Source organism: Rhamphochromis sp. 'chilingali', assembly GCF_963969265.1.
Source record: "Rhamphochromis sp. 'chilingali' genome assembly, chromosome: 4".
Taxonomy (NCBI): Eukaryota; Metazoa; Chordata; class Actinopteri; order Cichliformes; family Cichlidae; genus Rhamphochromis; species Rhamphochromis sp. 'chilingali'.
Genome location: NC_137948.1, coordinates 41,846,071 through 41,861,581, shown reverse-complemented (window position 1 = coordinate 41,861,581; position 15,511 = coordinate 41,846,071). Strand labels below are relative to the sequence as shown.

At 40.2% G+C, this 15,511-nt stretch overlaps 1 protein-coding gene across 4 annotated transcripts; it reads right to left on the bottom strand.

Annotated features, from left to right (window-relative positions):
• Positions 1-110: 110 nt before the first annotated feature.
• sp2 (sp2 transcription factor) lies at positions 111-12,922 on the bottom strand. Of its 4 annotated transcripts, none has more exons than XM_080880681.1 (9): positions 12,772-12,922; positions 9,116-9,192; positions 8,098-8,145; positions 7,130-7,885; positions 5,929-6,147; positions 5,293-5,614; positions 3,708-3,885; positions 3,388-3,581; positions 111-3,169 (listed from the first exon to the last, which is right to left on the bottom strand). In XM_080880681.1, exons 1-9 carry the CDS (start codon positions 12,776-12,778, stop codon positions 3,069-3,071), a joined length of 1,902 nt encoding a protein of 633 aa, XP_080736807.1. In that variant the 5' UTR covers positions 12,779-12,922; the 3' UTR covers positions 111-3,068. The 4 variants fall into 4 exon arrangements, with proteins under 4 accessions (XP_080736807.1, XP_080736808.1, XP_080736809.1 ...); XM_080880682.1 differs by having other exon boundaries at positions 5,317-5,614; positions 12,772-12,921; XM_080880683.1 differs by lacking the exon at positions 8,098-8,145 and having other exon boundaries at positions 12,772-12,921.
• Positions 12,923-15,511: the final 2,589 nt, after the last annotated feature.

Sequence of the window (15,511 nt, the reverse complement as noted above, 5' to 3'; positions counted from 1 at the left end):
AAGACCACGATTATCCTTCTATTCCTGACAAACAATAATCACATTAAGTATGAATATAATTAATCTATTATTAGTCCCAAAATGAAAGTTAAAAAGAGTGACGCAGTTGATAAGGTATGAGTTCTTTATTGAGGGGGGGTGATGGTAGAAAAGGAGCAAACTATGTTTTAGCACCTTTATACAACTTAGAAAATTAATTGCTGGTTCTCTTGGTTCTCCTGATATACACAAAAAAAGGTTTGTAGAACACTTTATGACATATAGGCTTGGAGAAGAAGCATTTCATTCACAGAAACCAAGCAACAGAAATGACTTAATTCAGGGGAAAAAACACATTATATTTAATTACAATCAACATTAAATTTACAAATTTTGGAACCTGGGAGTTTAATCAGTGCACATGACATTAGCATGTAACATAAGTTAAAAACACAAAACAAAATTTTACAAATGTTGTTACCTGGAATTAGAAAGAAAAAAAACATCTTTAAATACTGGGTGCAGCTGTCTAAGGCATCTTTAATTCATAGAAAAAAGATCTAGAAGTCTTATACAAAGCAGGAATGAAGCTATACAATGTCACATATATATGTTTTTTTCCTTAAAACACTGTACAAAGTCCACTTCCTTCAAGGCTGGCTACGCCAACCACAAAACTATGCAGCTTACCAATTTTTAATATCCTACATTTACCGTGTCTGACAGACACGTTTTATTTACATATTCACTCATGAAATACAAACATAAATATGAGCAGCCTCTGTCTCTCTCTCTCTCTCAACGTCACCTTTTTGAAGCACTTTGTTCAAAGTGCTTTGAAAACAAATCGGACTTGAGCTTTTTTGGTCAAATTTCTCTGCTTTGCACAACCTGTAGCAAGCCTGCACCATCTACCAGAAACAAACCTCACTGTGAAGCTGCTCTGCTGGATAATTTGACCAAAAAAAAACCTTGTTAAGCAATGACTTAATGTACTTCTTTAAATAACTCCCCGGCAATTTCAGGCTTCAAACTCACTGCTGACTTGTTAGAAAACGGTCAGCTTATCTTCATAACATCAAAATCACTGAGCAAATGTACATTTTCTGTAAAACAAATGAGATTAAAGAAAGTTATATCAGTACTGTGCAGCAGGGCTAATGCTGGTCATCTGTACATCACAAAAACATCTTAAGTGTTAATTTAGAATTAAAGCCATCATATAGCTGGAAAACATTGTGTAACTCATAGAAGGCCTGAGAAAGCTTTATTTTTTCCTGTTTTTTTGCATCTTGTGACATGATTGTCAAGTCAGGCCAAATAATTAAAAGTCTGATCTTATATACAGCAATGCATAGGCTACAATTCATCAAATCTGAACAATGAAAGAAAGACTAAAGTGTAGTTTTGTTCGTTTTTTAAATGAGTAAACTGGGAGAAAGTGTTGGAGGTACCAAATTTTTAGGTTCTTTAGTTTGAGAAGGGTGAACATGTTTCCTGCCACGATGAAACTTGAACTATTCAGGTTAAAAACAGGTAATAAAAGAAGCAGAAATCATTAAGTTTGTCAAAGTTAGTTGTCAACTATGAACATGCAACCATTTAAGAACTCAAATAAAATCAATCTAAAACTAAGACTGGTTTGACTTGGAACTAATGTGATTAATGACTGGATGGCTAAACTTCAGGAGCTATACAAAAATAAATGGCAATCTGATACACAGCCCTAGAAGTAAGTGTACATGTCTTGTTATACATGGTAAATAACCAACTATGTAGAAACAAAGTGTGGACCACAGATGCAAGAGCATGTTTTGCATTTGAGTTATCAACTCTTCTTACTGCTAATATTTCACCAAATTAAATCTTTAGCATCTAAACTCAGTAAAACTTAGCTCATCAGCAAAAGTCTTTCTATGCATTTCTGGGCCATCTCACCAGCCTTTAACAATTTTATTTAATTTTCCTGATATTTGAAACTTCTTGCAGTGCCTGTGTAAAGGTAGAGAATTTTAGGTAGTATAAATACATAACTATCAGACATTTTCCTGATAAACTTGAAAAGAACAATGGTACACTCTCAAACATTTCATCTATTACACACAACTCATGATAAAAGAGCACCAACTGTCTCAACTCAACAGAGGAAACACCTGGAGCCACCATGAGCAGTGTGTAAATTTTCATTGTTGAATTTTAAGATACTTAATATGTTTCCTCCACATCTTTAGCAACAGCTTCCTCTTTGTGGCTTAAAGAGGTTAGATTCTGCTTTTCCTTTATCCGTTTCATGGTTTACAAAACTCCATCCTCTTTACTTTGGTGTTCCACAAGGACTAATTCTTGGAGTATTATATTTTCTAATTAATTACCCTTCCTTAAATTTAAACAATCAATTTCCCAACACAATTCCCAACATTAGCCAACTTTGCAGATCGCATCATATTGCTGCATTTAGATCACTACTGGTAACCAGGGACCTACCAGAGCTCACAGAAATGATATACTGTTATAGCTCCAGCACTTCCTTAATTGTGGTCTGTTTGGTTTTTTGTGATTTATTTTTACATTACTGGGGGGGGGCTCACCCTCAATTTCTGAAATTTCTTAATATTCTGTAATAAAGAGTATGAAGGTTTTTGTGGTAGAAGAAAAAACAATATAAAAGAGACTGATGATGTTGGGTTTTCTAAAAGTAAAAAATAAAAAAAATCTGTATATGTTCTTCCGCCAGAGAAGTAGAGGAGTTCATAAATAATCTAGCAGAGTTAAGCATTTAAATCTAAAGCATTTTTACCTTACAAATTCAGTCACAGTAATCTGTCCACATGTTCAGACCAAATGGGGAAAAAAAATGTTTAAAAAATGGTCAATAAATTTGCTGAAAGTTTGAAGTCCACCAGGAAGGGTTCCTTTGTACACCACGCTACACAGTGTCCTTGAAGAGTGACAGGGAATCAAGCATTTCATTCTGGAGAGTTTCCCATTGTGGGATAAGTCACAAGCACAATCCCTTGGTCTCATCTCCACTGCCCATCCTTCCTGTAACACAGTTACTTTCTGAGTTTTTGTATCTGTATACCGTCTGCTCACAAGTTCTTGGTGTTTATGTGAGTCTTGTAATGCTTTGTCAGGTGGTCGCTCCGCATGAAGCGTTTCTGACACTGGCTGCACTCAAAGCGCTTGTCTCCTGTGGGAGGGAAAAAAAATGTATTGAGTAATATTTTTAATGCACGTTCAATAATGAAGAAACAATAGGTGTTTTTAAAAACATAATTTGTAAAAATGTCTGGATTGTTAAGTTTTTAAGTGTATTTAGCAACTCTGTGTGCCTATTTTTCCTCTGTATGTGAAGTGAAGTTTAATACAGAGTGATTTGATGATTCTGTTTGTTTGTGTCCAGAGCACCTGTGTGCGTCCTGGCGTGCCTCTGCAGCTCGTCACTGCGCGTGAAACGTTTCCCACAGAAAACCCAGTTGCAGACGAAGGGTCTTTCACCAGTGTGCAGCCGGACATGAGCTCTGAGCAGAGATGTTTTCCTAAAAGTCTTTTCACAGCCAGGGACGTGGCAGATGTGTTTCCTCTTTCCCACCTCACTGGGTCTAAACAGTGAACAAAATTCAAACCCTTTATCAGTATGAGAGTTTTAATAGTCTGAGTGCTAAAAAGTATAATATGAACTTCCCAAAATGTAGAACTGATCCCAACCCATCCTTTGACAGACTCACCTCTTGTCTGCATCTTTACAGTTGGGGCAAGTGCAGGCCATGCGTCGTTTCTTTTCTCCTGGCTGGCCAGGCAACTCCAGGGTGAGGGTCTGGTCTACCTGAATAGCAGGCTGGCCCTGTGCTGCGGCCAGCTGGAGCCCTCCACCCTGCATGGTCTGCACCGTTAGGTGCTGCTGGCCTAACAAACGCAGAGACTCATTGTAAGACAAACAGCAGGGCTTCTGCAGGAGCTGGATAATTCAGTTTACTGCCATCAGTGAATTGAAATTCTAATCAACAATAAATTAAGATGCGAAAGCTATATGTTGCAAAATAAAATTTCATTTTTGTTTTAGAGTTTTTAAACACATTGCAAACTTTCAGCTGCTTTTGCTCTTTGACTGAGGAAAAGGTCAACATTATTCTTTATTAACATAAATAACTGACAACTGATAAAGTTATTTTATCCATCCGTTTGACTGCTTATCTGGGTTTGGGTTGGAGGGGCAGCAGACTTCCCTCACCCCAGCCATCTCTTCTTCATCTGGACAGACAAAGAGTCATCCCCAAGCCAGCCAACAGATATAAACTCTCTCAGACCCAGGTCTGCTATCTTTAACACCAGACCTGGGTCTGACCTGAGGCCTCTTTCCAGTAGGAGATGCCCAAAACACCCCACTTCAGAGGCATCGATAAAGCATCCTCATCAGACGGTCAAATCATTTTTCAATGTGGAGGAGCAGTGCTTCTATTCTCAGTGAATGTCTTTAGCAGCAATAACATGAAGTAATTGTTTTCTGTATAACTATCAGCCTCTCACATTGTTATGGACGAGTCTGACCGACGCTTCTTTACAAGGTTGCTTCGTTGAGGTTCGTGGACGTGAATTTACACTAAGCTCTCTTAAAGTCTGACCACAGCATTTTAATCAGGATGAGATCTGGACTTTTACGGAGCCTCTGGAACACTTTGAATCATTTCTTTTACATCTATTTTGTTGGAGATTTGCTGGTGTGCTTGGGTTGACTGCTCATGGTTGACTCAATGACTGCAGGGCATCCAGATCCTGTGGTTGCAAAACAAGCCTCTGCTCCCACGCTTGACAGTTTTTATGAGGTGTCTGTGCTGATGTGCTGTGTTGTGTAGCACTCGGCTGCTACTTACCTTCTAAACTGCCATGCGAGCAGGAAAGGGTTTACTTCATTTTTTCACAAGACTGCATAAAGTTCGTTGAAAATATTATTTTTCACATGTCTGTAAACTGGTCCACCTCTTGCACAAAACAGAAATGGCTAGGGACTGCTGGTAAGCAGCAACAGAACTTAAGAGAGAGGCGAGTATCCAGTAAAATAACAACTGCAGATGGTGTTCTATTCGTTTAACACAAAAATTACAATTACTTCAAACTTCAACTCCAATCCAAGTTCTTCCACCACTGCATTTCCTCAAAATGGGAAATGAGGGTGGTGGGGTCCCCCCCCCCAGTGTGCTGCACACCATGCATGCGCTGCATAAACACCCCAGTGTATTTATCAGTAGTACTAGACAATAACATTGGCTCTATAAACAGCCAGTGGAAAGCTTGAAGAAAAAAAAACAAACAAACCCAAAGCATCTAGCATCAGCTCACCGCCTGCATTGGTGATGGTAACAGGAACTCCCTGAACTTGGACCCCGTTGATGCTGATGGTCTGCACTGCTTGTGCTGCTGAGGTGAGCTGCGATGTGTTCAATTGTATCATTCCACCTGCAGGGGCAATTTTTGCCAAGGTCCGCTCCTTTCGTCCTCCGGTAGCTTGTGTTCTCTTGGAGCCAGCTGGTGGTGCGACAGTGGTGGTAGGGGCAACTGTGGTGGCAGGGGTTGTTGTTGTCATGGAGTCCTGAAGCTGAACCGATTGCCATTCACCTGATGCTGTTTTAAAGAGAATCTGGGGAAAAAAATATCACTAAGTTTACTTAAAATGTTAAACTAATTCCTAGTTAAACTGTTATATTATCTTATATATGACTTTGACATGTTGCTAGCTTAGTTGTAAAAATGTCACATGGTCCTTTGCTACCGTTCCTGAGGTATTCATAATAAACAGAAGAAGTCATTTTCAGCTGCTTCCTTATTTACAAGGAGTTACCTCAGCAGGTAGTGCTAGATATTGATTTAGCAGAATTTTACACTGGATGCCTTTCCTGACACAACAGACTAAAAATATTAAGAGTTAAAGAAACAATAAGCCTGAACAGATACCTGCGTTGGTGATGTTTCTGTTGGAGTGACCTGCAGATTCGAGGAGACAGACTGTCTCTGCGGGACGGGTGGCAACGTAGCAGAGGCAGCCTGTACCACCTTCAAAGCCTGTTGTGGGATCTGAACCACCTGAGAATCTGGTTTGGGCTGGACCAGCTGGACCTGTTGCACCATAGCAGGTTGCCCAGGACTTTGCACAATCAGTAAATTGTTCCCTGCCTGTGAATATAGAGAGAAGAAGCTGACCAGTAATCCTCATACGTAGGCTTTAGCCAACATCTTCAATGTTTTGACCACACTGAAAGGCTAAACATTCATTTAACAGTTAGCTATAGACTGGGTTGAGTGTTTCAAAGTAGAATTTCAAACTCGATAACAATATTGTGGTTTCTGTTTAACTGCGGATTTTATCAATCTGAACTGCACACACATTTACTCGCTTTGGTAGTATATTTATGTCACAGGGAACCCTTTGAGCGTGAAAAACAAAAAGTGGTTGTAACACTAAAAAGACTTTTTGTTTTAACCATTTGGTGGCAGAAGAACACATCACAAATTAAAAAAAAAAAACAAAAAACAAAAAAAGAAACAAGCTTTGTACCATAAAACAACTGCCTGCCCAAAACTGAAACTGTCCTGAGGCTAATTAGGAAGCAGACGCTTCTGAAGATGTAAAACAGTTGACAGTTTCCTGTTTTTTTTTCTTCTTTTTTGACTCCTCACAAAAAAATGATAACAGGAACAGCAGGTTATTAACATTCATTAGCATACATACATTTTTATTAAGATCAAAAAGTCCCAGTGCTCAAGCCCGGCTTGTATTACAGGAGCACAAACCTTAAGAAGTATACTCTGTGATAAAACAGAATCAGTTACACTTATTTTCAACAAAAAAGAGAGAATTAAAAAATAAAATAACTGATAATTAATTAAATATATATGGCATTTGGGGACTTCTACTTAACATGCAGTAAATGCTAGACTAAGAGCAGTGAGAGTAGATGCCGAGACTAGCTTACATGTCAAACTTGTGTCTGCGTAATGTTATAATTTGACAAACTTTAAATAAAACACTGACAGTTCAAAGAGAACACATATTTAGAAGGGGACCATTAAGTCTGTTTGAAGATTAACTTAAAACAAATAAATCGTGCCTTTGTTTATGCTTTTCAGTACCAGAAACAATAACAAATAGGGGTACCTGTATGATGTTATCACCAGCTTCTATTAGGATGGTCTCCATCTGCTCTGGGGTTGGAGAGGCAGCCTGTGCTGGAGGTGGCGGTGGAGGCTCAGCAGCCAGTACTGCCTTTTTTTTCCTCCCTCGTCGTGCCTTTCCAGGAGTGGGAGGGGCTGCAGCTGTCTCTGTGATGATTTGTGTCCCACCCACTTCCCCTGTAGCCACGTTGAGGGGAATTGTAAGTCCACTAGGCAGCTGCACAACGTTTGTAGCTGTATTGTTTGGCTTCCGCACCTTGAGGGAGGGCTTGATGGCTACGGTCTTCTGTGGCGTGACAGGAGCAGTGGCTGCAGCCGGAGCCGGCATGGTCATGGGAGTGGTAATGATGGCCTGGTTGGTACCGGGTATGAGCTGGATCTGACCTCCCTGTGGCATCACTTGAATGGTTTGTGCACCCTGGATCTGCGGCACCACCTGATACTGGATGCCAGGAGTGGCCGAGGTGCCGGTACAAGCAGGACTCTGCTGGATAGTAAGGACGATGGGGCTGCCAGGAGCTGTGGAGCCCAGGCCAGCAGGTAGCTGGATCACATTGCCCTTTGTTGAAAGGAAACCAAGGTTTTTCGGTGGAGCTGGCGCTATTGGAGCTGGCTTTATAGGAAGGAGCCGGCGAGGTTGTGGCTGCGCTGGCGGAGAGGTGACAGGAGCCTGAGCAGCAGGAGGGCCGATTTTACTGCAGGTGGCAGCCAGCAGAGCCAAAGGAGAGGGCTGAGTGTCCTGTGGGAAGACAGAAACATAGTCCAAGCCTGCATTAAAACCAGCCTGAACAAGAAGAATTCAGCACTAAGGGAACGATAGGATGAGGTAGTAGTCAGATCAAAAGCTAAAACAAAACAAGTTAACACAACCCAACAGGTAGGCCTACAACTACACATTAAGAATCATAATCAGTAGCGATTAAGTGGTGTAGTAGGTGTAGGAGTTTCCACCTGCGATGCCTTTGTGCCCCTCTTTGGTCCAAATGTGTGATCATCAAGCTGCAGGACAGGGAAGCATTCTACATTAATGCCATCTTCAGCACACTTTATATACACTGGACCGCTTCATGTATTTGAGGCAACAAACGGGTTTAAGTTGGGACTAAGAAGGTTGATACAACAAAAGTGAAAAAGGTTTAGTGACTACTGGTGCAAGACACAAAGCGATGTCATTAGTATTTAAATTCCCAATTGTGCAGTTGTGTCTCTCAGATATTGATCAACATCGAAGCAAAACAGTGACTGAATTTATAGAATATATTGTTTTTGTTAGAAAAATATAGCACATCAGCTCTATCCTGGCACATAGAGAAGTGAGGGCCGCTTTTCCATTTCCAAACTAAACTAGTGCAAGAGCACCGAATCTGGATCTAACCTCATCTGAGAAAGTAATGATAATGCTGCCATAATCCATAATTAGTGGGCGTAAGGGTCCAGATAACAGCGGTAAGTTAGAACAGTTGACTGGTTCTTTATCATTTGTTTAAATGTCTCTGGGGGTTTTTTCCAGTCAAAGCAGTTTTAAATTTGACAATAAACTTATCATGACATCTTAACTTACACAGTGTCGTTTTTGTATGTATGTTAATTTCAAAATTCTACGCGGCCTTGTTCTCGAGTTATTGCATTCACAAGATTTTCAGAAAACTTAACCACCGAGATTTTTAGTAGATGCACCTATGGTATTCACTCAAGTTATCGCATTCACAAACTTAGGTGTCCACACTGCCCGCCAGGCAGGGTAACAACAGTACTCCATCAGCGATTTGCAATTGAGGGTTAAAAAACACTCAATGCTTACAATGCACTAAACATCAAAGGAATTCTACAGAAAAATAAACACACAGTGTATATTAGCACAAAGATATGGCAGCAATATGAACACAACAGATGTTAAGAGCAACAGTAAGAGAAGAGATTGCAACAGTGCAACATGCGTGCACAGCCGAGGCTTGTGGTTGCTACTCACTTGTGTTGAAGCAGAGGAGGGCTGAAGGTATTCGCTGGGACTGACAGCGACAGTGGTAGCCATACTGTCCTGTTGTTCTGAAAAAACGCACAGCAGAGAGATTTCAGGCTGCCTGCAATGGTTAAGCTATTCAAGGGTATCACAGGACATTGCAACAAAACAGAAGAGCTCTGTGAAGGACAAGCCATGCAGTATCTCACTTAAACTGCTATATGATCATTAAATGTCATCAATTACACAAATGATGCCATTAACTGCGCTAATTAACGCATTCATTTGCATGCTGACACTTTCATTTTCACCAAACATGTGGGATATTTATATGACTCACATCTCTTAAAGGATTCAGGAATGACAGAGTTGTGCTTTTTTGTTTGTTTGTTTGTTTTTTGAGGTTTCGAGAAAATATTTTCCCTCCAATATGTTGACGATATTAAAAATATTCAACTCACGCATGTTATTAGCAGAGTCATTAGAAGCTATCTGTCAAGAGTCAATATATCATGTTGTTGTTGTTGTTAAATCACCATAATTGCAATTTGCATGAGTCAGCCACATTTACCAGTGACAGAGATGGGAAACAAATGCTTTTCCTTCAAAGGTTTCTATGTTTTCTCTATTTTTGTCCAGAATCTACTCCACATCTATTCCACATATTAAATTTAAATAGGTCATTTATTCAATTTTCTCGGTAACTTAGTGGAGATTTTGTATATTCACACACATTAAACTGCATCAATAACAGAATTATAAAGGAATACAAAATTTCCACTGTGATGGAATATACCACAAAGAGCTAACTGGCCAAAATAAATAACATAAACAATGCAGACGATCTCTAAAGCCTGCTCTGAAAAACAGTTACCACTAATGCAAAGCAGTGTACGGAACTGAAGCTTTAAAGTTTTCCAGTACGTGGGGAATAATGCAGACACCTACTGATCTCTTTGATAAATATACACGGTTCTTTTAGGTACCGCAGCACATCTTTTGCTATTTGACTTGTTTTTGATCCAGTCTAATATAAACTTAGGTCATTAACCAGATCAAAATTTAGTCAATCGAGAAAGAGCTGTGATACCTGTACTTCATAAACTTAACAAGTTGTGTCTGCCAGAGGTTGTGTGTGTTCTAACAGCAAATGTCAATCTACTGGCCACATGTCAAATACTCTGAGCAAAAAAAAAAATACATTGGACTGCGCTCAAAAATATTATACGAGAAAAAGACAGTAAATATATTGAGCATATTATATTTCCATTTCAACAGTTAGCATAAGTACATTTAGGGCAGGCTGCCCAGCAGCAGTTTAAGAGCAGGATAAATCTTGAGAGCCAAGCAAAGCAGCCTAATGGCCAAAATAGGTCGATGCTGTTATTGTCAAACAGAACTGCTGTGGAACTGTGGATAAAGCAATGCAAGCTGTTTTACTATCCATTACTGCTTGAACTACAACACAGCTAGTGCACACGATACAATCTCCACTTTTTTTAATAATTTATATAAATTCAAGAACAACACACAAATATGCAATTTAAAAGCCAAGGGATCTGTGACAGATTCAAATATTTTAATTTGGGATTTTATAGAACAGAAATACTCGCAGGCATTTTTAACATCTATTAACAATAATGACAAATGTAAAACGATAAACACTACTGGGACAGTAGTCCAGTACTGTCCCCTAACCCCTGTTGAGCTACATATCTAAGCTGGAAAACACCTGAACTCAACCAGCAGATAAGATATATGACCACATGGTAGCCACAGATCACTCTTCAGGCTGTCCCGATATTTGTGACAAATACACAGGATGATGATAAAGAAGTGATTCATCATCATAGATCTGCAACATGCAGATTTGTAAGCCAATGGCCATATTTTATATAAATGTATAAAACAAAGTAAGATGAATTAGAGCGGTGTCCTTTCATCATGATAAAAAAATGATTGCACAAGTGTGTATATGTAAATTAACACAGATACTGCAATAACATTGCCACCAACACTTGTTTGGAGTTGTAATGTTTGGGGCTTAGTTATTCTCTGCCTGCTCTAACAGGTGTTATAAATTATGAAACAGGTTTGTGGTTGCCTGTCTTTGAAAGCATGTACCTTCACCACAGTTTGCAGAGAAACAACTTAGTTTCTTTGTAAGAGTGCAAATGCAGCTTTCTTCAAGAACTTATGTAGTTCAGTGATCTTTCTTGTCTTCACCCTTTGCACAGCATTTCTGTCCACACACGTAAAAACACAAAAATGCACAAGTATTACAATGATCATTTATTGAACTTCTCTTACATTTTTATTGAGGAAAATGATGTTGCAATACACCCATCACTAACAACATTAAAAGCACTGCCATTATGTGCTACAATTCAAGGTTCTGCAGTGAAACTTTAGTTCCTGGTACTCGTGTGGGTACTTTGACTAACTTTGTTGCACACCAAGAACACAGGCCACACCTTTGACATCACCCTGCAGAACAACACACCCTGCCACTAAAATACAAATAAAAAAAACTCTAAGGAACAAAAAACAGACATGCAAGGCACCCTGATCTCATTCCAGTTAGGCATCCTGACCTAGGACAGCCTCACTCCAAAACCAATGCACTGGATCTGTCACCAACATTCCAGTGCCTGACACCACAAGTGTAATAATATTCCATAAAAAAGCATTCCATACAATGCCGACGTCAGACAATAACTTGCTAGTTATGAGGAAATGCCTGAAGTACAAATTCCTCTTTTCTACAAACTGTGCCGTCTGTATCTGCCAGCTCATCTGTCGACAGTAAACTTAAGCCTGACACACAATAAACTCATCTCTGTGTCGTGGCTGGTGATCAGCTGTACAAACAGGAAGGAGTTCCTCTGTTGGAGCTGCCTGCCTCATCTAGTAAAAGCATTATAAAATGCAGCTGTTAATCGAAACGTCTGAACATGACTACCAAAGCAACAGACTTTCACTCGGGGATATCTCAGCCTGCTGAGCGAGCCACTAATCTCTCCATTCTGACACATTTTGGATTGGTGATTGCAACAGAGAACAGAACTTCCCATCAGTTATGCAAGTGTGACTTTAAGTCCTGCAAATAACACAAATGGGGGAAAAGTGCGGCCTCAAAATAGCGCCGCCATGCAACACAGTCTGTTAGGTTGGCTTGCAGAGCAACAGCAGCTAACGTTAGCCACCAAGCTAGCTAGTGCTACTGACTCAACTGAGGCAGACTCAAATGTCTATCGACTAGCTTATATATGTGCTGGTTTGCTTTGATAAAAATAAATGAGGCGAGACGGGAATGGGTGCAACATGAAAATATGTCGGTGTATTGCTGTGGGGTTTCATATGTGGTGGAAATGGACAAATCGATTTGGGGGCAGAAACAAGTAAAGGACCAGCTACATAGCTTCCAGTAGCATTTTGGCTAGCTGACGCGTAGCTAGCAAGTCAAACTCTCTTTGATAACGTTACAGAAAAAGGGAGCTCTTTGCCGGAAGTGCACTGCTTATTTTGGTACATACAACCGCACGAACACCCCTAAAACATAGTTATTTGTACCACAGCATGATTAGTACTTTCCCTTAAACGCAAATATAATGTTTTACGAAGTAGAATGTAATATAAACACCAATGTTTTAATTCCTACCCACCGCTCATGACGACATTCGCTCTCCGCGAGCCTTGCAGACCGAACCCATGGAGGAATCCGCCCGCGCTGTTGCACCAATCCACGGACAATAAAGAGTTAATTGACGTCTACCCTGACCAACTACCTTTAGCTGTCTTTGTGACCGAAGTCCACCTGAGCCAATCCCGACGTCATATTTCTGTACATGGGTCGATGGATGACCGTTTGGCCAATGGGATATCTAGATTGTGATCAGTGGGGCGGTTCCAACAGGACTGACCTGGAACAAGCGAGTGCCCTATTACAGCAGGAGCACTGCTTCACTGACGTCCCTGACGGCCAATGTGATCTTTAAGGGGCAGTACAGTCAAACTAAGAATGACAGCCGCGCTGATCAATGAGCTTTAAGTCACTTGTGCCTGACCTGTTTAAACTGTGGCACGATATGGAGCGGGACGTTATGTGGGATAAAGACTGCGCTCAGTGAATGGATTATATATTTATTTTAAAGCTGTGAGCATATGTTGCATTGATAGTTCAACATTTGTCTGTACAGTACAGGATATCACTACCAGCCTACTTTGCACAGCTTTGTATATTGTACATTTTAGATGTATTTATGTTTTGGTTTTTTTTTTTTGACAATGTTGGCCTGTTAATGGCTTAATTACTGTTTGTTTAAAGGTCCACTCACGCAAAAATCAAATCAAATCAAATCACTTTTATTGTCACATCACATGTGCAGGCACACTGGCACAGCACATGCGAGTGAAATTCTTGTGTGCGAGCCCCACAAGCAACAGAGATGTGCAAACACAACAACACAAACGAGCAAAATACAAGAATGGCCAACCTGAAACTAATAAATATATGTACAATATATAATAGTGTATGCATTTCTGGATGTGTATACTAAATATTTTCCTACGTGTGTGTGTGTGTGTGTGTGTGTGTGTGTGTGTGTGTGTGTGTGTGTGTGTGTATACACATTTTTACAAATTAAATAGTAAAAAAAATAATAATAATAATAATAATAATAATAATAATAATAAAATATATAAAATATAAAATATACAGAGTTGAATATGTGCAAAACAAGTGGCATTTATATACAGTGTGGAGTGCATAATGTTGAAGTTCCAGTAGTGAAGCTGAGGTGTCTATGACGTGTTCAGCAGTCTGATGGCCTGATGGAAGAAGCTGTCTCTCAGTCTGCTGGTACGGGACCGGATGCTGCAGAACCTCCTTCCTGATGGAAGCAGTCTGAACAGTTTATGGCTGGGGTGACTGGAGTCCTTGATGATCCTCCCCGCTTTCCTCAGGCAGCGCTTCCTGTAGATGTCTTGGAGGGAGGGAAGCTCACCTCCAATTATCCGTTCAGAGCACCGCACTACTCGCTGGAGAGCTTTGCAGTTGTAGGCGGTGCTGTTGCCATACCAGGTGGTGATGCATCCAGTGAGGATGCTCTCAATGGCACAGTGATAGAAGGTCCTGAGGATGCGGGGGCTCATGCCGAATCTTTTCAGTCTCCTGAGAAAGAAGAGGCGCTGCTGCGCCTTCTTCACTGTTTTGTTTGTGTGTACTGACCACGTAAGATCCTCAGCCAGATGTACTCCAAGGAACCGGAAGCTGCTCACTCTCTCCACAGCAGCGCCGTTGATGGTGATGGGGGTGTGTACTTCTCTGCACCTCCGGAAGTCCACTATCAACTCCTTTGTCTTTGCGACGTTGAGGGTGAGATGGTTGTCTTGACACCAGTGGGTCAGGGCGCTGACCTCCTCCCTGTAAGCCGTCTCATCACCGTTGGTGATAAGACCCACCACTGTAGTGTCGTCCGCAAACTTCACAATGATGTTGGAGCTGTTAGTGGCTGTGTACTTAACACACAAAAAAGATGCCTGGCTAAAACATGTATGACATGTCTTTTATCTTATCCTGTTGTTTTCAACACAGCCTTCACAATAGGCTGTAGTTTTACCCTGAAAAGCACTTTGACATTTAGCTCTCTGCTTGTGTGGTAACTGCTAATGCAATAGAGGATGCAGCATTCAAGTCATTAGTCCACCAATCTATAGACTGCAGACTGTAATGATTGTCAGGTTATGAGACAATGGCCCTGTTGACACATTAAAAGCACATTACTCTCTTTGTTGTCTTTTTGCTTTTGACCTCTTTGGATGTATTTGTGTTCCTTCCTGCATATCTTTTTCAGGAGTTTGATTTGTCTGCTTCACCATAGCGCTTCATGTTTTGTTTTTGTTGTTGTTGTTCTTTGTTTTAATCTTTGTAGACTTTGTGCCTTTTTACTGTCCTTTTGGTTTTTGTCTTCTGATAGACACAATTGATTTGTGCTAATATAATCACATTAACTGACCCTCTCTGTGGCTGATTTACAACTCTTTCTGATCCAATTTCTGTTTTGCACAGTTTTATTGATTTGAGTCTATTACTACACAGAAGAAGAAAAAATCCTACTCTCTTTAATCTTTGATTGATCTCTGATACTTGGCTCGATAAAAGACTCAACTCACTCAAATGAAATTATGCTGTATATTTGCATGTTGTCTTTGTGAGCATGCACAGATATATAGGATTTCTGCAGTGATTCTTCGTAAGATTATTTTTGTAACTTTTGTGATGCATTGTCTTTGGATCTAGTGCCATCATCAGGTGAGTATGTTATCTAAATATTTCAGTAAGTGAGGAACCAGCTGGATTGTTGTAGAATATATTAGGGGAGGCAGAAATGTAGAGTGATTGTG